This window comes from Girardinichthys multiradiatus, chromosome 8, assembly GCF_021462225.1.
Source record: "Girardinichthys multiradiatus isolate DD_20200921_A chromosome 8, DD_fGirMul_XY1, whole genome shotgun sequence".
Classification (NCBI taxonomy): Eukaryota; Metazoa; Chordata; class Actinopteri; order Cyprinodontiformes; family Goodeidae; genus Girardinichthys; species Girardinichthys multiradiatus.
The window spans coordinates 42,587,137-42,610,824 of NC_061801.1; the positions used below are offsets into that span (position 1 = coordinate 42,587,137).

Sequence of the window (23,688 nt, forward strand, 5' to 3'; positions counted from 1 at the left end):
AACAACTGAGAAATTTCAGACATTTCATTTAATGTATTTGTGTTTGAATCGAAAAGAATGAAAAAGTTGTCAAGATAATGAATTATTTGGTGTGTTAAAACTGGGAGAGGGTCAGAGGTAAACTGTGGTAAGTTGTGCTTTAATTCTGTGTTTGTTTTAAGTTTTGGTCCGCTGGTAGGTTTTTGTGTTACATGTGTTGAGTGTTTTTGTTATAAATATTGATCATGGCTCTAAAATCGTCGTCGTCGTCGTCTTCCACTTTATCCGGGTCCGGGTCGCGGGGGCAGCAGACTCAACAGAGACGCCCAGACGTCCCTCTCTCCAGACACCTCCTCCAGCTCCTCCAGGGGGAGCCCAAGGCGTTCCCAGGCCAGCCGAGAGACATAGTCCCTCCAGCGTGTCCTGGGCCGTCCCCTGGACCTCCTCCCGGTGGGACGTGCCTGGAACACCTCCCGAGGAAGGCGTCCAGGAGGCATCCGGTATAGATGCCCGAGCCACTTCAACTGGCTCCTCTCGATGTGGAGGAGCAGCAGCTCTACTCCGAGCTCCTCACCCTATCTCTAAGGGAGTGCCCGGCCACCCTACGGAGGAAGCTCATTTCAGCCGCTTATATCCGGGATCTCGTTCTTTCGGTCATGACCCAAAGTTCATGGCCATAGGTGAGGGTAGGAATGTACACCGACCAGTAAATTGAGAGCTTTGCTTTTCGGCTCAGCTCTCTCTTCACCACAACGGACCGGCACAGCGCCCCCATTACTGTGGCAGCTGCACCAATCTGTCTGTCGATCTCCCGCTACATTCTTCCCTCACTCGTGAACAAGACCCCGAGCCAACCGGTAGTCCTTCTCCATGGTAGGCTGAAATGATAGTCAGAGACCTCTCCCCAACCCGAAGGCACAGGGATACGACCCTCTCATCCACTGGGGTAAACCCCAACACGAGACTGCTGAGCTGGGGGACTACAAGCAAACCCATCCCAGCCCGCCGCCTCTCCCCGTGGGCCACTCCAGAGTAGAACAGAGTCCAACCCCTCTCAAGGAGATGGGTTCCAGAGCCCACGCTGTGCGTGGAGGCGAGTCCGACTATTTCTAGTCGATATCTCTCGACCTCCCGCACAAGCTCAGGCTCCTTCCCCCCCAGCGAGGTGACATTCCACGTCCCTAGAGCCAGCCTAAGCATCCGGGGATCGGGCCACTGAGGTCTCCACCTTCGTCCGCCACCCAATCCTCTTTGCACCGGTCCCTCACAGTTCCCCCTGCAGGTGGTGGGCCCACTGGGGGATGGCCTCGCGTCTCTCATTCGGGCTTGGCCCGGTCGGATCCCGCGAGGAGCAACCCGGCCACCAGGTGCTCTCCGACGAGTTCCGACCCCAGGCCTGGCTCTAGGGTGGGACCCCGGCTCCGCCGTGCTGGGCGACGTCACGTGCCTCGATATTTTTTTCTTCATGAGGGTTTCTTGAACCACTCTTTGTCTGACCCGTCACCTAGAGCTTGTTTGCCATGGGAGACCCTACCAGGGGCATTTAGGCCCCAGACAACATAGCCTCTAGGAACATTTGAGCACCCAAACCCCTCCACCACGTTAAGGTGACGGTTCAAGGAGGGGCTCTAAAATCGTAATTACTAAAAATATTGTTTCAATACGATGAATTTAAGGAAACTTCAGAAGAAAGGGTTAAAAACAGCTCACTTAAACATATGGAGCTTAAGAAATAAATGAAATCAAAGATGTTATTGGTCCCGGGTTGGACTCCCGGCCTAGGGTCTTTCTGCATGTTCTCCCTGTGCATGCGGGGGTTCTCTCCGGGTACTCCGACTTCATCCCACAGTCCAAAAACATGACTGTTAGGTCTTAGGTGCAAATGAGTGTGTGCTGGTTGTTTGTCGTGTGTGTCTGTGTTGCCCTGCGATGGACTGCGACCCGTCCAGGGTGAACCCCGCCTCTCGCCCATAGACTGCTGGAGATAGACACCAGCTCCCCTGTGACCCACTATGGAAGAAGCGGTATAGAAGATGAATGAATGAATTTCTATTTATTTAAGTGGAAACAACAGAAAGACACACAAACCAGTGAGCGAGGTACCGAGCCAACCATCCGTGGCGCCATCTTGGATCATGAACGGAACCAGACTGCAGGGTTGGGATCAGCTGGAGTGGAAGGACCCGACTTGGAATCTGTCTGGATGATTGAACTGAACTGACGTTTTCTGTAATGTGTCTTGAGATGTCATTTGTTGTTTATGAACTGAACAGTTTATCATTGTTAGTAGAATGGGTTAAACCGGGCTGTGATGTAATCAGAATTTAGTTCCTCCTGCTCTGTTCTGTTCTGAACAAGACCCGATTCATTTAGTTTTATTGAAAAACACTGTGAAAAAAAGCGAAAACATTTTTGTTTTTCAGAACATGGTGACATTTTTTTTTCCATACTAATCCGGAAACCCCGACCTTGAAAACCCAAGAACCTACTTCCCCACTTTTCCAGTAGAGTAGGACCACTGTGAGCATTTTATTATAGGCAGCTTCTGAACATATTTAATATTTTACTGGGGCAAAAGGCTGCTGATGGGTTAACAGAGCAGTACCGCCCCCTGCTGGTTCACCACCTCCATCCATCTCTGCTGGACTCTGACCAGAACCTCCTATCCAACCATGATGGTGTCCTGAATCTGAGTGGTAAACAGACAGATCAAACTGACCCATTAAAGGGCTTCTACACCAGAGCCACACTCAAACAGTCACACACGGAAAAGCATCGTTGGGTTAAGTGCCTTGCCTGAGGGCACCTAGGCACATGGCAGGGGTGGAAGCTGCAACGGAACCATTGGTTCTGTAGTGTAACCCCAGATTCTACGAGTATAAGCGCAGGGCTTTGAGGCCATCGCTGGTGGGTTCCTCCAGAACTGAAGACTTTAATCCACGCCCACCTGCTCCTCACCTGGTCTGTAGAAGTTGCTCTCAGACCAGGTGGTGTTTTTCTTCAGCCATTCAGGAACCAGTGAGGCTTAGAGCTTATACATATAGTCACAGAACCTGTGTTACAGTACAGAACCAACATTGTATCGGTGGGTTAAAGGTGAAGCAGGATGTGGTCTATGCCTCGCTGGGTCCATCCGAACCACAAGCATAAACATCTGCTATCAGGAAAGTTCTTAGAAACAGATTTTTACAACCTGAAATAGTAAAAGATGTTAAACCCTGAAGTGTAATGATGACATTTTTAACACCAGGCTGCAGACTTCAAAAATACAGCAGAAAAATAACAGAATCAGACGTCGTTTGTAGCCATCTGATGTCTTCTTCTGATTGGCTGATGAGGCTCGCGACGTCTCCTTCCCAGTCCAACCAGGTTCTGTTGAAGTTGGTTTTTTTTTTTTACATTCATGTTTGAACCAATTTGTTTTTCCTCCACATTTCTGAAGTGCTCAGCATCCCTCTGGGACTTTCTTTAAGAATGTTTGTTGTTCTTGTCCAGTTCAGTTCTGCAACGATCCAAAGAGTGGAACCATCCAAACATCCAACAACCTGGGCCAGATAGGTCAGCTGCCTTCATAGCACAGTGCAACCTTCAGTTGGTTCAAACAGAAACCAAACTGTGTTCCTCTCCAACTGCTGGTAGGGATTAAAACTCCAAAATGAGCTGCGAAGCTCTTTATTTAAACTCCAGGGAGACTAAATCAACTGGGTTTACAAACCAGGTTTAAAAATTAATCTTGGAAAACCTTTGGAAAGTGAATTTCTTCCTCATGAGCAGTATGTAGAGTTAGAATTTGGTTTATTTTACTTAAATCTAAGGGCAAATAATAATAAATATGTAGTATGTATTATATGAAATAATCTTAATTTGATAAATATTCAGAATCCTCTCACTTCTCTAAATGTGTGGCAGAAGAAGAGATCATTTCTTCAGTAAACATCTAACAACAATTTAATTTTATTATTTCAAATCATTCTGGACATTTATTCAGAAAATTCTGTATTTATTTATTAACAATTCACAAATAATTTATTCTGAATCTACATTTTCACACCGAATGTTTTCCTTTACAGTTTTATACACAGAAATCTGCAGCTCGGGTGGAGAGTCGGGTTTATGCTTTATGTCTTCAGATTTGTTTCCATAACTTTTTATGTTTGCAGCTGTTTTACAGCAGCTGCAGGCAACCAATAGGATCAGTTCAAATTAACAGAGATTTTCCATGGCAACATATGACATCATGGGTTGGCAGGAAGTGCTATCAGGAGGGCATGTGGAAAGGTCATTCGGTTTGAAATGATGTCAGACGATCACCTCCAGTGTGCAGATTATCAACCAATTATCACCTAACAAACATCTTGTCACCATAGTGACGCCATCTCCACGGTAACGCCTCAGCAAACCTTGGCATCCAGCAGCATCACCCTGAGCACCGTCCTGGCAGCGGCGAGCAGCACCCCGTGCAGCGTGTACTGCGTCACCAGAGCCCCAAAGCCTCGATAGAAGCCGGCCCCGCCCTCTTTGCGGCGGATGGAGTGCAGGCAGTCGGAGAAGCCATCGTACTGCGTGTTGACAGGAAGGACCAGCGGGCTGCCACCACTTCCTGCTCCCACCACTCCATCTGTGGCATCGATGATGGTGCGCGTGCCTTGCAGGCTGAGGCGGTGCAGCGCCGTCTCCAGAGGAAACAGAACCACGTCAGCCACCAGAGACCCCACCCACGCTGCCGCCAGCTCAGGAAAGTAAGCGTCAAGGGGGTTGGAGGGGTCCACCCGGTGCTTCCTGCTGTGCTGGTGCAGCCAGAGTGCCACCCGCTGGACGGAGGCTGCGACAGCATAGCGCAAGATGGCATGCAGTGCCACAGGAAGCAGCAGACAGCTGAGAGGAAGCAGACGGCGGCTGTGAGGAGCACCCACACCGAGGAGCCGAGTCAGACCCTCACGGATACAGTCCAGCAGCCCGGAGGAGGACTCATCCTGAACGATTTCGCTCTGAGGACACATAGGACAAGTGGTCAAAAGTAGCTCTTCTGAGAGGATGTTGAAGACCTGCGACCTCCCATCACAGAAGACGCTTAGGACCGGCTACATCCGATCACCATGCAGAGGAACTTAATGACCTGCTACATCTAATAACATGAAAGGATTTTAAAGCTGCAGTAGATAACTTTTGTAAAAAAATATGTTTTACATATCTATTAAAACGGTCACTATGTCATGACAGTAGAATTTAAGGTTATCTGTGAAAAAGTCAAACGCCTCTGGCTCCTCCTAGTGGTCCTAGAGCCATGTGCAGAAACACACCACTCCCAGTCAAAACCACCCAATCAGAACCAGGAGGAATGTCTTAGCATTGTCAATCACGCTCGTGTACGCGCTGCCCTCACCCCTCCCCCACAAAGCGCGTACCGTCGTTCAAGATATCCAATGTCCTGCAGTTGTGCCAATGTACTGTGGACCTGGTTTGTAGTGAAAGTATGGGCAGCCCATAGTCCACGTAAAGCATATCGTTAATGTTTCGTCTCTATCAGTGAAAGTACAATAGCTGTTAGTCCGCCGTCACTGGTGGGCCACCCTGCTCCTCCGTGGAGGGAAGGCTGTAGCACAGCAGAGAGCCAGAGGGAGGGACCTGGAAGGTCTGCTAGTTCAACCGTTAGGCTAAGTCCACAGTTTTCTCAGAACTCCTTCCTTATGAGCACAGCTGCAGCACACAGGTAATCTGCTGGGTTGTATGGTCCAACAGGACATCAACATAGTCATCTGTAGGTTATTTAATCAGACAACAATAAACAATCAGTCACCTGGACAGTCTCAATGAGGCTGGCGCAGTAAAAAGGAAGAGCCACCACAGCTGTTAACCTGCAGGAGAGAGACAGTGACGGTCAGCGAGAACAGACAAGGATGGCGTTGGGTGATTGAAACTGATCTGAGGTCAGGGTAAAATTAGCTGAGAGCAAACAGACGTGACAAATAGGGCTTCTTTCACCAAATAGTTTCCAGTTCTTAACCGGTGCTGGAGCTTCATGGGTACCGCTAACATCTAGAGACAGACTTATTTACAGCACCTGGTGCCAATCTAAAAGGGTTAAAGAACCAAGCCAGGTAAGACACCAGCTTGGAGCCAAACGTTGACCAATAAAACTCCATGATGGGTGGTTTTAAAATAAAATGTGGGAAGATGAGAGACAGCCAGCATGTGTTATTCTGATGCTAATCCATTATTACAGTACTATACTATAGTATTATCATTGAACTGCTGTATTTTTATTGTTTTCACCTTTTTTCATTTTGACCGTTTAAACTAAAACTGCAGAGTTTTAAGTATGGTGCTTACAGCATTTTGATTGGCTGCTGGAGACCCGCCTGCAGCTCCAGAAGAAAGCGTTTTTTTCCTCTGTTCCAACAGCCAGCTGGAGCTCAGGCTTGGAGGTCAGAGTTTGTGTTAGTGGAAACATCAAGAACTGGTGCTGAGGAAGCTCTAGCACCAGTTAAGCACTGGAACTGGGTTGGCTCCAATCTGAACCATAAAAGAAGTTCTGAAACAAGACCATCATGATGTGAAGCAGGAGAACTAACCCTTTGAGGAGTAAATGTCCTGCCAGTTGTTTCCAGCTCCAGCTGTGAGGAAGCTCCCTGCAGGAACACACAGGGCTGTAGTAGCACAGGAAAAGTACCACAGATGCACAACAGGAAGACTTCACTGATAACTGTGTGGTTACCGTGGTAATGGTGTGAATTCACTGATGATGCCCTCAGCACCCAGAGTGATGCCGTGAACGATGAAGGTGCTGCCCATCCCCTTCCACAGAGCCTTTCCTCCCTGCAACAACAGAGAATTGATCTGATTCTGATTGAGCTGAAACCTTATCAATCGCTCAGGTTATTGCTTACCTGGGCCTTGGTGATGGCATACATGACGCTGACAGCGCTGAACGGAGTCAGGTGATAACAGCGGGCGTGGAAGTTCACCTGAGACAGACAGCCAATCAGAGATTAGCATGAGCACTGACAACATGTGTACCAAAGCAGAGCTGCATGTCTTGATGATTTATTGGTGATACCTGACACTGTCTGCGAAAGACGATGCAGGGGTGAGCGAGGACGTTCTCCGTGAACAGACTGAACAACAAAATCAGATTAATTAGTCACCTTTTCTGTCCTTAGGGTGTCTCTTCCCTCAGCCTTGTCTGACAGGCTCAGAGGACAGTGTACACACAGGGCAGATTTAACACTGATCATTAACGTTCCTGATTAATCGGTTAATTCTTTTCCTTTGGAGCTTTTATCTGGACCAGAATCAGGTTCTGTTCAGGTCAGAAGGTTTGAGAGATCAGGGTCCATGAAGGCAGGACTACCTGTGTCAAAGGTCATTGATTAGCTGACGCCAATATTTGTAAAGCAGATGAAACTCAAATGTATGACTTTGTTCTGACATTTGAATCCTGGAGCTACAGAACATCAATACGGATCACCTGAGCTGTTCTACTGACAGGACTTTCTCTCTCTCTCTGAATAAAAAACAAACCAGTTAATGAAACCAGAACATGTCTGACCTGACCAGTCCGATCCCGAACCCGGCGAATCTGCTCAGCTGTTCTGAAATAGAAAGAAACTCGTTGTGACGCCATGATATCAGAGCTGCATTCATGACCAATACTCAAAAACAGCAACAATCTGAAGCTTTAATGGACCTGATCAGATGGTGCAGAACCCCGGTTACCCTGGCAACCTGACCTCTCCCAAACATGGTGACAGAAATCCTGCAGTTTATGTCACTCATGCTGCGTTCAAGGACCCATTTATTCCACACAGCAGCCTACCTGGAGGAACCCCCGCGGCCTGCGGAACCTCCCAGCCGGCTCCGGGTTCTCTTTGCTGGGCCTCCTCGAACAGCGGTGTCCGCTCTCCAGGGTGCAGGTTCCGGCTACCCGGGATGTCTGGCGGCGTGGTGACCCAGTGGTGATGCTGCAAGTCCCCAGCGCCCCCGGAGCTCCGGGTCGTGTATCCGGCTCCGTACGGGTCGTCGCGGCTACGGAACCCGAACCCGTCGAAGCTATCTGGCCTTCTGGAGGCCATGAGGAGGAGAGGACCGAGAGAGAGCCGCAGATCAGAGAGCAGAGGCGGGCATGGAGCAGGACGAAATATCGGTGGTGTATCAAGACCCGAAGTGAAACAGAACCTGAAGGACCCGATAGATCGAACCGATCTGGCCGCAACAAAACACACAGCTACGCCCGGAAACACTCTGGTGTTGTGCTTCCGGCAGCTGGAGGACTGAGGCATGAGTGCTGCCCCCTGCTGTCAGGCAGAGTAATTTAATCGGTTCTGATGAACTCTTGGGTTCTGTTGAGTTCAGACTTGAGCTCAGTTGCTGTTCTGTTAAGATAGGTCTCTGTTCCTGGGCTCATGTAGAAACCCAGCTCAGTAAAACCCAAACTGTCCCAGTCCCTCCTGCTGGGCATGTTCTGATGTTTCTAATTACTATTTTATGATCGGATTATTCTGCACAAAGTAGATCAGAACTGTGAAGTGGATGGAAAATGATTCATGGTTTTCACCATTATTTACAAAGATAAAAAGTGTGGTGTCCACGAGTAACCCGCCCCTCTGAGTCAGTACTCAGTAGAACCACATTGAAATGCAGGTCTTTTGGTTTTTCATTGGATTGTATTTAGGTGTATTAGAGTAAACGGGGTGAATACAAACACACAGCACACTTTTCAGAGTTTTCTTGCTGTTTTATGTTGGTCTGTCACATAAAACCCAGAATACACACTGAAGGTTCTGGTTGGAACATGATCAGATATGGAAAACTCATTGTTCTGATGGGTTTGTTCCAACTGAAGGAATCTCTCCCGCTCAACCTTAAACCACATATCTTGAGGGAACAGAGGAAAGAACTGAAACAGTTCTGAGGGACCACGCTGACCTCCTGATGGCCCTCACAGAACCTGCTGATCTAACCACCACGATGGGCCTCTGGTTGTGTTTGATCTGTTCCTACTGTCACAGCTGCAGGTCCAGACCTGATGTCACTCACTGCTCCATTGTTTTAAACTATCCAATCAGGTTCAAGACCAAGTTCAGCGAAAGCAGTCAGAGCTGCAGCAACATCTGCAAAGAAAAATCTGTTTACAGTTTATCATCAAGATCTGAGAGGTCCACCATCCTTCAGCTGATCATCTACTGTGTCCTGAAGGTTCCTGCCTGGCTTTCTTCACAGACTCATCCAATGAACCAACTTGCTATCTGTGAGGCGTTTCTGGGACCAAAAAGCCCTCCGAATGATCCTAGAGGCTATGTTCTCTGGGGCTTAAATGCCCCTGGTAGGGTCTCCCATGGCAAACAGGCTCTACAGGTCCTTCTCAAAATATTAGCATATTGTGATAAAGTTAATTATTTTCCATAATGTCATGATGAAAATGTAACATTCATATATTTTAGATTCATTGCACACTAACTGAAATATTTCAGGTATTTTATTGTCTTAATACAGATGATTTTGGCATACAGCTCATGAAAACCCAAAATTCCTATCTCACAAAATTAGCATATCATTAAAAGGGTCTCTAAACGAGCTATGAACCTAATCATCTGAATCAACGAGTTAACTCTAAACACCTGCAAAAGATTCCTGAGGCCTTTAAAACTCCCAGCCTGGTTCATCACTCAAAACCCCAATCATGGGTAAGACTGCCGACCTGACTGCTGTCCAGAAGGCCACTATTGACACCCTCAAGCAAGAGGGTAAGACACAGAAAGACATTTCTGAACGAATAGGCTGTTCCCAGAGTGCTGTATCAAGGCACCTCAGTGGGAAGTCTGTGGGAAGGAAAAAGTGTGGCAGAAAACGCTGCACAACGAGAAGAGGTGATCGGACCCTGAGGAAGATTGTGGAGAAGGTCCGATTCCAGACCTTGGGGGACCTGCGGAAGCAGTGGACTGAGTCTGGAGTAGAAACATCCAGAGCCACCGTGCACAGGCGTGTGCAGGAAATGGGCTACAGGTGCCGCATTCCCCAGGTCAAGCCACTTTTGAACCAGAAACAGCAGCAGAAGCGCCTGACCTGGGCTACAGAGAAGCAGCACTGGACTGTTGCTCAGTGGTCCAAAGTACTTTTTTCGGATGAAAGCAAATTCTGCATGTCATTCAGAAATCAAGGTGCCAGAGTCTGGAGGAAGACTGGGGAGAAGGAAATGCCAAAATGCCAGAAGTCCAGTGTCAAGTACCCACAGTCAGTGATGGTCTGGGGTGCCGTGTCAGCTGCTGGTGTTGGTCCACTGTGTTTTATCAAGGGCAGGGTCAATGCCGTTTTTTGTATTAAAAACACTTTTCTTTTATTGGTCGGATGAAATATGCTAATTTTGTGAGATATGAATTTTGGGTTTTCATGAGCTGTATGCCAAAATCATCCGTATTAAGACAATAAAAGACCTGAAATATTTCAGTTAGTGTGCAATGAATCTAAAATATATGAATGTTAAATTTTCATCATGACATTATGGAAAATAATGAACTTTATCACAATATGCTAATATTTTGAGAAGGACCTGTAGGTGATGGGTCAGACAAAGAGTGGTTCAAGAATCCCTCATGACGACTACTAAATCGAGTCACGTGACGTCGCCCGGTATGGCAGAGCCAAGGTCCCACCCTGGAGCCAGGCCTGGGGTCGGGACTCGTCGGAGAGCACCTGGTGGCCGGGTTGCTCCTCGCGGGACCCGGCTGGGCCAAGCCCGAACGAGAGACGCGAGACCATCCCCCAGTGGGCCCACCACCTGCAGGGGGAACCGTGAGGGACCGGTGCAAAGAGGATTGGGTGGCGGACGAAGGTGGAGACCTTGGCAGACCGATCCCCGGATGCTTAGGCTGGCTCTAGGGACGTGGAATGTCACCTCGCTGGGGGGCAATGAGCCTGAGCTTGTGCGGGAGGTCGAGAGATATCGACTAGAAATAGTTGGGCTCGCCTCCACGCACGGCGTGGGCTCTGGAACCCATCTCCTTGAGAGGGCCTGGACTCTCTTCTACTCTGGAGTGGCCCACGGGGAGAGGCGGCGGGCTGGGATGGGTTTGCTTGTAGTCCCCCAGCTCAGCAGTCTCGTGTTGGGGTTTACCCCAGTGGATGAGAGGGTCGTATCCCTGTGCCTTCGGGTTGGGGAGAGGTCTCTGACTATCATTTCAGCCTACCATGGAGAAGGACTACCGGTTGGCTCGGGGTCTTGTTCACGAGTGAGGGAAGAATGGAGCGGTAGATTGACAGACGGATCGGTGCGGCTGCCACAGTAATGGGGGCGCTGTGCCGGTCCGTTGTGGTGAAGAGAGAGCTGAGCCGAAAAGCAAAGCTCTCGATTTACTGGTCGGTCTACGTTCCTACCCTCACCTATGGCCATGAACTTTGGGTCATGACCGAAAGAACGAGATCCCGGATACAAGCGGCTGAAATGTGCTTCCTCCGTAGGGTGGCCGGGCACTCCCTTAGAGATAGGGTGAGGAGCTCGGAGTAGAGCCGCTGCTCCTCCACATCGAGAGGAGCCAGTTGAGGTGGCTCGGGCATCTATACCGGATGCCTCCTGGACGCCTTCTTCAGGAGGTGTTCCAGGCACGTCCCACCGGGAGGAGGCCCAGAGGACGGCCCAGGACACGCTGGAGGGACTATGTCTCTAGGCTGGCCTGGGAACGCCTTGGGCTCCCCCTGGAGGAACTGGAGGAGGTGTCTGGGGAGAGGGACGTCTGGGCGTCTCTGCTGAGTCTGCTGCCCCCGCGACCCGGTCCCGGATAAAGCGGAAGACGACGAGTACGAGTACCGAACTGAAACTGCATGAACAAGCAAAGTCTAAAGAAGACCTTCAGGAGGCCTGGAGAACCATTGACCCAGGCCATTTGAGCCAGTAGACTGTCTTAGACACATTTGTAATGTTTAAAGTGGTGCTACTCAGAGTTCTGCTGCTAAACATGGTTCTGTTCCATTTCTTTTCATTCTGTCTTTAAAATCCAGTCTCAAGTGTAAATATTTTTATTTTCTTTTAGGTTAAGATTTAAGTTTTCTGATTGATTTTTTTTCCCACAATGATTGAAACCATCCACCAACTGGTAGCTGGTTCTGTTCGATCCTACAAGTGGAGCTGGGAATCGGTTCGGAATGGGAATGTGTTCGGTCTGGAAACAGTCCAGTCCGGTGTGGGGACTGGACTGAAGCCATGACTTTAAAACTTAAAAGACATTCAATGATTTTTCCTCTTTGGGTTCTTTTATTCATTTTATATTTCTGGTTTGTAATGTCGACCCGTTCTGTTGGTTTCACTGAGTTCAGAACAAACAGAACCATAGACTTTGCTTCCACATAAACTTTATTCTGTTTTTATGATTCCAGCATCTGAGACATTTAAATTAATTTCAGGCATCAGAGTAAAAGTTTTCCTTCACAACGTTAAACATCGGACTGAGACGACACCGGCTTACAGAACCTTGCATGGCCACTTTAAACTCATTCACTCACTCCAACAGCTGATATGAGTGGCGCTGTTGGTCCTGCTGTCATCAGAAGGTCAAACACAAACAGGTGAAGTTCTGATCAGGAAAGCTTCGATCGATGAAAACAAATAATCAATATCTCTAAAGACAGACGTGAATAAGATGGTAAAAGCTGCTTGGTTCTGTCTGATCCACAGTGTTCAACAACAGCAGCTTGTTTCAGTTTTAGTGTTTTCCTCCGTTTATGTCCTGATCTGGATCCACCTCTCCCTGCATTCAATTAAAAACCAGCCAATCAGAGAGAATGTGATGTTGGTCAGAGTAACAAAGAAACCCAGAAACTGATCCATCCCTGTAATCTCATTGGTCCACGTGTAGCTCGGCCCAACCCGGTGTCAACAGGTCAACAACTCTCTCATAGTAATTGATCCTTACTTGGCTAAAAGGCCAACACTGAGGCATCTCCGTCTCCATGACGACACAGAGTGTGGAGGTCGTCACAGTAAGGCAGTGGGCGGCGGCTTTAAGGCCGATGGCGGCGACAAATAAACCAACGATCAGATAAGTTCTCCCTGACTGCTGGAGTCTACAGAAAAATTATTAGAATAAATGACATTTAGGATTTTTTAAATATCTTCAATAAAAATGTAACTGAATTTTTTTTCTTAGAACAAAAAAGTTTATCGTGAAAATGTAAACTAAAACTAATTACAGTAAAATACCTCAAGAGGTTCTCCTGTTCTGAAATGTTTTTACTGTGTGAAGCTAACCTATAGGTCCCTGATCTTCACTCTCTAAGGACCAAAGCATTGATCGTGTTCTGTTTGGTGATTGGTGGCTGCTGACTAAGAGCCATGTAGACTCAAGGTTCTCATGGCACGGAAAAATTAAACAAAAACAAATATCAGGAACTCCTGATGTGATCTGGGCTCTGATTGGCTGTCTCAGTCATCTGCAGGACATGAAATTTAAGCAGGAGAACCCAACAACGATGGCTCACCATCTTCACGGGTTGATCACTAACCTACAGTATGACAAGACGTTACCATGGTGATTGCTACAGAGGTATAACCTTGAAGCTAATTAGAGCGGTCGTTAGTGACAGTGCTCCGTGATGTCCACCACCACCGCCTTCTGCCAGCTGAACAGGAAGTAGCCCATTCCGGCGCCAGCTGCCACGGCGATGCACAGGTAGGCGTTGTAGGTCATGAAGACGAGCATCAGGACATAGCTGACCACCACCTGGATGATGTGGAGGAAAGTCTGCAGGAAGTGGGCGGGGCTTAGCATCCTCTGCCTGAGGATGAAAGGAGAGCAGTTAGCCTGCATCAACATCTTTATTTGGGAGAAAGTGAAACATTAAAATGTTACCAGACAACAGGCGGGTTAGTTTGACCCCGACGTCTTTCTGGTAATACAAACAGGGAGCTGCTGCAGCTACTGCTGCTGTTCATCAGCAGCGACACATACACCAGACCACACGTCAGGATTAAGCTCCACCTCACAATGGTTGATCAGGAGGTAAAGCCACACTTTCTGATTCATGGTCAAACTAAGCTCCGCCTCCTATAAATGGTTACGACCAATAGATGGTTAGGAGTAAGCTCCACCTCCTCATGCATGATCACCAGTAAGCTCCTTCTTCTAATGCAGGAGGTCGGACCTCCTAAAGACATCAGAACTTGTATTATAACATACATTTAAAATAACTGTTTACTATAACCAGGTTGTAACCACCATCAGAACACCTGAGGACAATTCAGAGAAAGAGATGTTTGGTTACCAACATTCAAAGCAGGGCGCCCCCTACAGGCCCCTATTGAAGCCCTCCACCCATCCCAGTTCTGTTCCTGTGGTGAGATATCAGAACCTGTGAGTGCTCATCAATAATTGAATGATTAAAGGTTCCCTAATAAGAGCATCACAGAACAGGACCTGAACCAGACCCAGACCTAGAGCTGCCTAAGTTACCTGTACACTGATCCAAAGAGGATGGACTCCGCCCCCTGTGAACAGTTCCTGTTAATCACTGAGCTGACAGGAAACATCACAGGGTCATTTAAAACAGCGGCTCCACTTCTAAGATAGGCATGTCACTGATTTACTTCCTTGTGTGTGTGTGTGTGTGTGTGTGTGTGTGTGTGTGTGTGTGTGTGTGTGTGTGTGTGTGTGTGTTCGGGAGGTGACCTACCCAACAGTCTTGTGTGTTTCCATTAGCATCGTCCCATCAGCTCCAGGTAGAGGCATGGAGTTGTAGCGCACGTTAACCTGACTGCGACGCAGCAGGATCTCCCGACCAATCTTCAAGCCCTCGTAGAGAACAGCCAATAGGAACACACCAATACAGGCCCCAACCATCTCTGATTGGATAACATGAGGGGGAGGGGTTACGTCAGCACACAGAGAAATGGATAGGAATGGAAAATGTTTGTCAGAAATCATTTTAAAAGTAAACAAGAAGTCACATGGCAAGTTATCTAAGGTAAGAAGTCATGTGATTCCTACCTCCAGGTGTGTTGATGACCAGCCCAGTAAACAGCAGCTTCACATCACTGCAGCCAAAGTAGAAGGTCATTGCCTGGGCGACCAGAACAACACAGTATGACATCATGTGTGATCCCGTGTCAAATGAAGACGTTACGTCCTGCTTTGTTACTCACCATGCCTCCATGTCCCCCAGTGTCTCCTCCTCCATGGTTGTGTCCAGTGGTGGTGGTCGTAGTGGGATGACTGTGGCTGTGGTCTGTCTCCATGGCACTGTGATTCATGTGGTTGCTGTGGTCCATGTGGTTCACGGCTGCTGTGAAACAAACACCATCATTAAAACGAGGTGTAAACCGTATGAGATGCAGCGCCTCCTGCTGACATAGGTCAGGTACTGCAGCCTGCTTCTCCTCAGTAAGTTCTGTCAGAAGGACAGTTTCCACATCTAATGATCTCTGATGTCTGATACAGCCTGTAATTAACCAGAGCTGCTCTGCAGTTGGTTTTAGTTTGGCTAGTCGCCATGACAACTGAGCTTCTCTCAAACACAATGTGCTGCAGCTTGATGCTTTGGACCTTCTACTGGTCCTCTGTAAAAACAAAGAACCAACAAATCCATGACCATCTGCCTCCAATCAAACAGGACAGAAACATCAGAGGTGAAGCAATCAGACACACCACTGCCACCATCAGACCACAAGGAGAACCACAGATCTACTGACTGCAGGTAAACTCTCACCTGAGCAGCTGCTCTCCCTTACCTGCTGCACTGATGTACGCTAGTCCAAAGACAGGCAGAGACTGACCGCTGATGACATCACAGCTGCCAATAAACTCACCCATGAACCATAACTATGGTAACGCCTGACATCACAGAGCAGACGTCCTGCTGTAATCTGATTGGCTGTCAGGCCCCGAGGCTACAGTAGACAGAACCGACCAATCAGAGTTCTACCAATTAGATCCTAACATTGTTAACATTAACAGGAAGGTCAGGGGTTGCCGTCGGCAACAATTACTGCATGCTTCCTGTCTGAAGCATAGAGTCTCTGACTAACACAGAACAGGAGGCTGTTCTGCAGCCTGAACCTGGTCCAAAACTCAGGACTCAAGTCCAAACAGGAGCCCAGGTAAAACATTAACAAATCTGAATCCAGTCCAAACCCAGTCTGAAACAGATAAAAAAAAAAACAGTTTAAGTTCTGTCCAAAGCTGGTCAGAGTTCTAACTCTAACCCTAGCTTCCGAACAGAGGGTGAATAGAACCTGAACTTGGTCTGAACCCAGTTAAAACTATTAAAAATCCCTGTGAGCCCAGATAACGCCAGTAAATCCGGTTTCCATCTCACAGCAGATTACAGCAGCAGGTGTTCGAACTCTACCTTACCAATGATGGGCTCCACAGACAGGTGTAACACACTCAGAATTATATATATTCGCACCCTCAAGATTCCACATGCATGAAGACCTAGGAGGGTACGTAAGATGCATGAAGACCTGGGTTCATCTGGGATTCAGGACGTGAAGAGAAAAAAACAAAAGTCTGCAGTCGGATGTTTTCCAAGTGTCAAAACACGGACTATTCTATCAAGACTTTTCCTCATTGGTGAATCGTTTTTCGGGGTTTCTACACATTTTAATGCCAAACTTCCAGATTTTTTCTAGTCTCAAATGATTAGATTTTTATTTCTGCAGTTTATTATAACAACATGGACAGATGTGGACAAACATTCCCCGTGAACTGCTGGGATACAAGTTTTATCTCAAATGCTCCACAAAGGACAAAACACCACAACACTGAACTTGGGTTCTGACTTTCAGTGGGGGTTAAAGGTCCATTTTGCTGCTTTTTGGCATCTGGACCTAGTTATACCAGCTCTATTTCAATTGTAAAACTGTACTTGTAATATATGGGTCCGAGTATCTTATATAAAATGTAGATTCAGTAAAGCACAGCTTGTGAACCTTAGTACCTTCATTTCTTTTGTAAAAAGTCCAGACTGTAGTAGCTTTGACTTGGCATTTCAACAAGTCTTATGGGTTGCACTTTGTTCTCAGACTGCAGGTTTACTGGTGGTTCCTAGAGTCTCTAGAAGTAGAATGGGAGGCAGATCCTTTAGTTATCAGACTCCTCTCCTGTGGAACCAGCTCCCAGTTTTAGTCCGTGAGGCAGACACCCTGTCTACTTTTAAGGCTAGGCTTAAAACTTTCCTTTTTGATAAAGCTTATAGTTAGAGTGGCTTAGTTTATCCTGAGCTATCTCTGTAGTTATGCTGCTATAGGCTTAGGCTGCTGGAGGACATAATGACCACTTTCACCCTCTTCGCTACATTCTCATACTACTCTCCAATTTTGCATTAATTGCTGTTATTTCAGCTTCTAACTTTATGTTCTCTCTTTTCTCTTCCTAGAAGCTACACCTGGCCTGGCTCTGTGTCTACCTGTGACACCTTTCTGGAGAGGAGCATCAGCTGAGCTGCTGAAAATGAAGAGATTTTAAACAATAAAATAAACCGTGTGACCAGCTTTTGATACAATTTAGAAATAAACTGAATGTTGAATTGTTATGAAAGAAATGAATTTTCTAAAACTCTGTTTGTGGTTTGGTTTTACATTTTTATTAATATTATTATTAATTATTAACATTAATATTACAGCAGTAGTTCTTCCCTGATATTTTCCTCATTCAGCGACACATATCTGGTTGGTCTGTTTAATGGGCTTATTAAAACAAGGTTAAAAATTGGACCTTGTGTTCTGATTATCCAAATAGAACCGGGACAATGCATAAGAATTTACAAAAAAGGACTAACTTGTAAAATGAACGAACTTCACATTTAAAATTTTGGCAGTAATGTTGGAGAAACAGTAAGAAGAAAAAAAAGTCCGGAAACATTTTTCCTGAACCGGAAGAAAAACAATCTAAGCAAATTTCCAGAATTTTCCAGCAGCACAGAACAAAATCATGGGGAACTTGATCCCAGATGGATAACAGAACCGAGACTCCTGGGAGAGAAAACAAAACCTAAATTTATCTGGAGCAAGAACCATGAACGGCTGCTGACCCAGTTTGATTCGGATTCTGACCGTCTGATCAATCAGAACCGCTTCTAAAATCTGATAACTCAAACACAGTACAGGACAGCAGCTCCTCACAAAGTAATATGGATCATGAAGTTCCTGTCAGTTCTGATTATTGATCAGAACCAGAGCCTTACCTGGAGGAGAGAGAGACAGATGGGCGACCGAGGCACTGAAGAAACTGAGAGAGAGAGAGGGGCAAGTGAGCCTTTAAACAGGAAATAAAAACTGCTTCAGCCAATCAGAGGCTAGCATGATGTTCTGACAGCCAATCAGCTCAGTGGGCTGAACTCCTACCAGTTTATAGGTTCTATGTGCCGCAGCTGATCACCAATCAATAACTAATAAAGCCTACAGGAACAAATATTTCCTCACTTATCAGATTTAGACAGAAACAGAATCAGAACCAGATTTAGGTTGCAGCCATGAGAAGGAACTGACTGATTAGGGTTCAGTCAGAACCGAACCTGATCCTTCTTTTCAGAATATAAACTCAAATAATCTGGTTTGGGCCGATACTGGGTTTGTGCATCAGCAGCGCCAATATCAATCATCTGATCAATCAGCAGCTGGGGATCAATCAACAAACAGACTCTGTTCTGATGTCACACTGATTCTGATGGGCTCAGGTCTGAGCATCACTGCTGCAGCATCAAGCACCCTGAGTGGCCCAAGCATCAACCCTCTAACCTAAACTCTGTGACGTCCTCACTGATCTCAGGTCAGAGTTTATCTGCTGAACTCAGCTCACACTTCCTTATAACTCTTCTCTACAGCCTGATGTTCAATAAAGCCAATAAATCCATCGTCATCTGCTTGTTCCAAGGTTTGGGTCATGAGGGCAGCAGCTCGGGTCAGGAAGCCCAGATATCCCTTCCAACAGCCAACTTGTTCCCAGGCCAACTAATTATTATTACTACCTTCAAAGTCCATGGCTTCAAACAGCATCTTTCTTTTACGGCCACTCTGCTTTCCCAAACACTCCACGGTGAAGACCAACAGCACAAGAAAAATTCTCATTTAAATAAGACAGTCTGCAGCACTTTTGCACCTGTTATCCTTTGCACTTATTCCACGTGTAGTTGTTTTTTTGCACTATTTAGCACTCCTTATTTGGAATCTTTGAAGATCAGGTCCATAGTCTCTCCAGGGTGTCCTGGGTCTTCATTAGGGTCTCCTCCCAGTTGGACATGCCCAGTACTCCTCCCTGGGGATGCATCCGCAGGGTACCCTTACCAGATGCCCAAACCACCTGAACTGGCTCCTCTCAATGTGGAGGAGCAGCAGCTCTACTCCGAGTGGAGAAAACCCATTTCTACGGCCTGTATTTGTGATGTGTTTTTTCCGTTTCACTACCGAACATGACCATGGAGGGGGGACAGGAACGTAGAGTGAACAGCTTTGCCTTTCAGCTCAGCTCCATCTTCACTGCCAAGGTACAGAGTACGCAATACTGCAGAAGTTACACCAATCCGCCTGTCAATCTCATGCCACTTTTTTCTATCACTTGTGACCCGGAGAAACTTAAAGTCCCCCACTTGAGGCAGCACCTCATCTCCCACCCAGAGAGAGCACTGCAGCCTTTTGCAAGTTAAGGTAGTTCATCAGACTAAACTCCACTTCCACTCAGGAGGAGCATCACTGATGCATTTACCTGCAACACTGTGATGCTGTTGTGGTGCAGATCAGGAAAAGCTGAGTCTGCTTTGATCCCTCTGGAAATGAACAGATCAGTGTCCGTCTGTCGGATCTGATCCACCTCGGTTCCAGGAGCTGCTCTGTGATTTAAACCTCCTCATTTTTCCAGAGAAACCAGGTGGAGTCTGGACTTCCTGCAGGTTGGTGCTATGAGCCAAACACAACAAACACTCAGAGACAATGAGGGAAAGGAAACAAGACGTTCTAACAGCAGACCAACTCCACTCTGTGCAGGATGGGCAGGGGCCACCGACTACACAGCAAACACTCAGAGAGCACAGCATGGGTCCAGGTTCTGAGGTCCTGCTACAGCTCTGAAACAACTATCTGGTGGTTCTGGGTGGGGTCACATCTGCAGCATTCAGTCCTGGTTCCCTCCAACATTTCACATCAATAGAATAGAATACATAGACTTTATTGATCTCACAATGGAGAAGTTAACTTGTTACAGCAGCTCTAATTAAAACACCACTAGGGTGCAGATAGTTAGAAAATGTTCAGTCAAAGAAGAACAAGGTATATGTGCAAAAACAAGTAGTAAGAATAGAATTAAATTAAATAACTCATGTACATTAGGTACTGGAGGTTATGGTGCTAAAGTGTCAATGATTGCAGATATTTACAAGTTCAGAGGTCGTTGCATAAATTATACGGTAGAACTGAACAGTCTGACAGCGGTGGGGATGAAGGACCTGCGGTGGCGCTCCGTTCTGCACTGAGGGCGTCTCAGTCGGCCACTGAAGGAGCTGCTCAGCTCCTCTACAGTCCGGTGCAGTGGGTCAGAGGTTATGTCCATGATGGATGTGAGCTTGGGTAACACCTTCCTCTCACCCACCATCTCCACAGAGTCAAGTGGGCCGCCCAGGACAGAGCTGTCCAAACCATCTGGTCCTCATTAAACTACTGCAGCAGATAGGACAGTTTCAGAGATTCACAACAAATTGGTTCTGGGAGTCCAAATCAGAGTTACGGTTCTGAAAGGTTCGATTTTATAATCTCAGAGTGGTTTCAACTTCTGGAGCTCAGAAAAAAATATCACCAGGATTCTTGTAAACAGCTGAAGATGAACTACACCACGGTACCACAGTACTTCTGTAATAAACCCCAGTACTATTGTACTGCAACACCGTACTATAGCACAGTAACAGAGTACTGCTGTATTAGTGTGTGCTGTGAGTGTAACTGGGTCACTGATTGTGTCCTTCTTCATTCTGATAACTGATCTCATCATCATCAGTCCTCTCTGTGGGTTCAGAGCAAGACTCTGGACCAGATTGAACCCATATTCTGGTGTTGCCATCACATGGTTTTGCCTCGCTGACAACCTCAGACCTTCTGAACCTCTATGTTTTCTCTCCATGAGTCTCTTCTCCATCCTGCTCCTCTGGCAGCAGTTTCTGGATAATAAGCAGTTTGTTCCCTGGCCTCTGAGGCAGGCCTGGGCCGAGGTGTCTTCTCTGCTGGTCTCTGATCATCACATTCCTTCTCTTGCTTCTTCTGTGTCTGATTCACAGAAATAAACTAACCATGTTGCAGCCGTGCATGCCCGTAATACGGCGAAGAATGGTCCAGGTCAGGAGGTTCCTCTCTGAGCAGAACCCACTTTAAAACCGAGCCAACGCTGTGACATGATAGTAGGGATAAACTCAGAACAGTTTAAAGAGCTAGCAGGTGGATTACATGGAGCCGAACCCAACGTTAGACACACCCGGTTCTAGAAATGTCAAAACTTCCTATCTTCCCCACCCATACTGGATACTGGAACCAGAACTGTGAGAAAGTCTGAGTTTTTTCTGAGGAATCTGGTTCTGTTGCATAGGGTCAGACCAGCGTGAAGCAGCAGAGGTCACTGATAATCAAACTGAACCAGAACCAACAGCGAACTCACCTGGAATCAACTCCCGAACTTCTGCTGAGTGCTCCCGGGTTCGGACCTGCAAACACACAACTAAAGCCGGTCCAAAGAACGAAAAGACCAAAGACCTGAAGGAGGTTTTCTTAAACTTTAGTGCGGAGCCGCTTCCGTTCACTGCGTCATGACGTCAGGAAAAATCACACTGGGGAGGAGCTATAGATGGGGGGAAATCTGTTACCCAATCAGAAAGTGACATTCATGTTAAGGGGCGGGGCTGTATTTTAGCCACGTCAACGGCCTTTTCTTTAATGAAAAATCACATGACCTTCTAACGTGGATCAGAATAAAAAATTAAATCAAATAAAAAAAAATTTAAAGAAATAAATCTATAAAGTTAATTTATCTCGCAATATTAATTTGATTCTGTTTAATTTAATAAAACAAGCAACATAATATAACGTCTCATTAAATTAATTTCTTCTAATGATTCTAAAATCAAAATAATCATAAAGATTCATTCTTAAATTACCTAATTTTCTTCTAAAAACAGAATTATGAATCAAAATTACATCTAACATAATGGTTATAACTGAATTGGGAAAAAAAAAACTGTAAATCAGTCTTTCAAATTTGTTCTTAAAAATGTATTAAAATAATTAAATTATTCATATGTTGCTTTGAGATCACATACTTTTAATTAAATGAATGAAAAAATATTAACATAAACTTGACTGCATTAATATACAAATTTCTTTCTGCTAAAACATTGCATGGTGAGTGTGATCAAATTCAGTCAGTCAGTCATTTTCTACCACTTATTCCATAGTGGGTCGCAGGGGAGCTGGTGCCTATCTCCAGCAGTCTATGGGCGAGAGGCGGGGTACACCCTGGACAGGTCGCCAGTCCATCGCAGGGCAACACACAAACAACCACGCACACACTCATTCATACACCTAAGAGCAATTTAGAGCTACCAATTAACCTAACAGGCATGTCTTTGGACTGTGGGAGGAAGCCAGATTACCCACACATGCACAGGGAGAACATGCAAACTCCATGCAGAAAGACCCCAGGCTGGGAATCGGACCCAGGACCTTCTTGTTGCTACCAACTGCACCACCGTGCAGCCCTGTGATCAAATTAAAACTATATTTAAGCTATTTCAGTAAACTCAATTTAATAGAATGTAACAAATGATATCATGTAATTTAATTTAATTATCTTTGTGGAGTCAGTTGAATTGTAGCTTATTATGGTGTGGTGATGACACAGAGACGTTCTCTAGATTCTGTGGTGATGTTAGAAACGTTCTCTAGATGCTGTGGTGATGACAGAGGAACGTTCTCTAGATTATGTGGTGATGTTAGAAACGTTCTCTAGATGCTGTGGTGATGACAGAGGAACGTTCTCTAGATTATGTGGTGATGTTAGAAACGTTCTCTAGATGCTGTGGTGATGACAGAGGAACGTTCTCTAGATTATGTGGTGATGTTAGAAACGTTCTCTAGATGCTGTGGTGATGACAGAGGAACGTTCTCTAGATTCTGTGGTGATGTTAGAAACGTTCTCTAGATGCTGTGGTGATGACAGAGGAAGGTTCTCTAGATTATGTGGTGATGTTAGAAACGTTCTCTAGATGCTGTGGTGATGACAGAGGAACGTTCTCTAGATTCTGTGGTGATGTTAGAAATGTTCTCTAGATGCTGTGGTGATGACACAGAGACGTTCTCTAGATTCTGTGGTGATGTTAGAAATGTTCTCTAGATGCTGTGGTGATGACAGAGGAACGTTCTCTAGATTCTGTGGTGATGTTAGAAACGTTCTCTAGATGCTGTGGTGATGACAGAGGAACGTTCTCTAGATTATGTGGTGATGTTAGAAACGTTCTCTAGATGCTGTGGTGATGACAGAGGAACGTTCTCTAGATTCTGTGGTGATGTTAGAAATGTTCTCTAGATGCTGTGGTGATGACACAGGAATGTTCTCTAGATTCTGTGCTGATGTTAGAAACGTTCTCTAGATGCTGTGGTGATGACACAGGAACGTTCTCTAGATGCTGTGGTGATGACACAGGAACGTTCTCTAGATTCTGTGGTGATGTTAGAAATGTTCTCTAGATGCTGTG

At 46.3% G+C, this 23,688-nt stretch overlaps 2 protein-coding genes across 5 annotated transcripts; both read right to left on the reverse strand.

Annotated features, from left to right (window-relative positions):
• Nucleotides 1-3,909: 3,909 nt before the first annotated feature.
• slc25a46 (solute carrier family 25 member 46) lies at nt 3,910-8,620 on the reverse strand. The gene is made up of 8 exons (XM_047371706.1): nt 7,796-8,620; nt 7,529-7,571; nt 7,037-7,094; nt 6,867-6,944; nt 6,695-6,795; nt 6,552-6,608; nt 5,777-5,834; nt 3,910-4,967 (listed from the first exon to the last, which is right to left on the reverse strand). The coding sequence occupies exons 1-8, from the start codon at nt 8,256-8,258 to the stop codon at nt 4,371-4,373; spliced, it is 1,455 nt and encodes a 484-aa protein (XP_047227662.1). The 5' UTR covers nt 8,259-8,620; the 3' UTR covers nt 3,910-4,370.
• A 3,684-nt stretch (nt 8,621-12,304) lies between these two features.
• slc31a1 (solute carrier family 31 member 1) lies at nt 12,305-21,753 on the reverse strand. Of its 4 annotated transcripts, none has more exons than XM_047373353.1 (6): nt 21,597-21,739; nt 18,148-18,191; nt 15,107-15,243; nt 14,952-15,024; nt 14,638-14,806; nt 12,305-13,743 (listed from the first exon to the last, which is right to left on the reverse strand). In XM_047373353.1, the coding sequence occupies exons 3-6, from the start codon at nt 15,230-15,232 to the stop codon at nt 13,542-13,544; spliced, it is 570 nt and encodes a 189-aa protein (XP_047229309.1). In that variant the 5' UTR covers nt 15,233-15,243; nt 18,148-18,191; nt 21,597-21,739; the 3' UTR covers nt 12,305-13,541. The 4 variants fall into 4 exon arrangements, with proteins under 4 accessions (XP_047229309.1, XP_047229307.1, XP_047229306.1 ...); XM_047373351.1 differs by having other exon boundaries at nt 15,107-15,246; XM_047373350.1 differs by lacking the exon at nt 18,148-18,191 and having other exon boundaries at nt 15,107-15,246; nt 21,597-21,753.
• Between the last annotated feature and the right edge of the window lie 1,935 nt (nt 21,754-23,688).

Bases quoted from the DNA above. Each gene is read 5' to 3' on its own strand.
- slc25a46 (XM_047371706.1), bottom strand. From the start codon at position 8,258: ATGCCTCAGTCCTCCAGCTGCCGGAAGCACAACACCAGAGTGTTTCCG. The intron at 5,835-6,551 runs GTTAGTTCTCCT...TCTCTCCTGCAG, and splicing joins GGACATTTACTCCTCAAAGG to GTTAACAGCTGTGGTGGCTC. The intron at 4,968-5,776 runs GTGACTGATTGT...ATGTGTCCTCAG, and splicing joins GCCTCATTGAGACTGTCCAG to AGCGAAATCGTTCAGGATGA.
- slc31a1 (XM_047373350.1), bottom strand. From the start codon at position 15,232: ATGGACCACAGCAACCACATGAATCACAGTGCCATGGAGACAGACCAC. The intron at 15,025-15,106 runs GTGAGTAACAAA...CTGGTCGCCCAG, and splicing joins CTGGGGGACATGGAGGCATG to GCAATGACCTTCTACTTTGG. The intron at 14,807-14,951 runs GTAGGAATCACA...TTATCCAATCAG, and splicing joins GGTCATCAACACACCTGGAG to AGATGGTTGGGGCCTGTATT.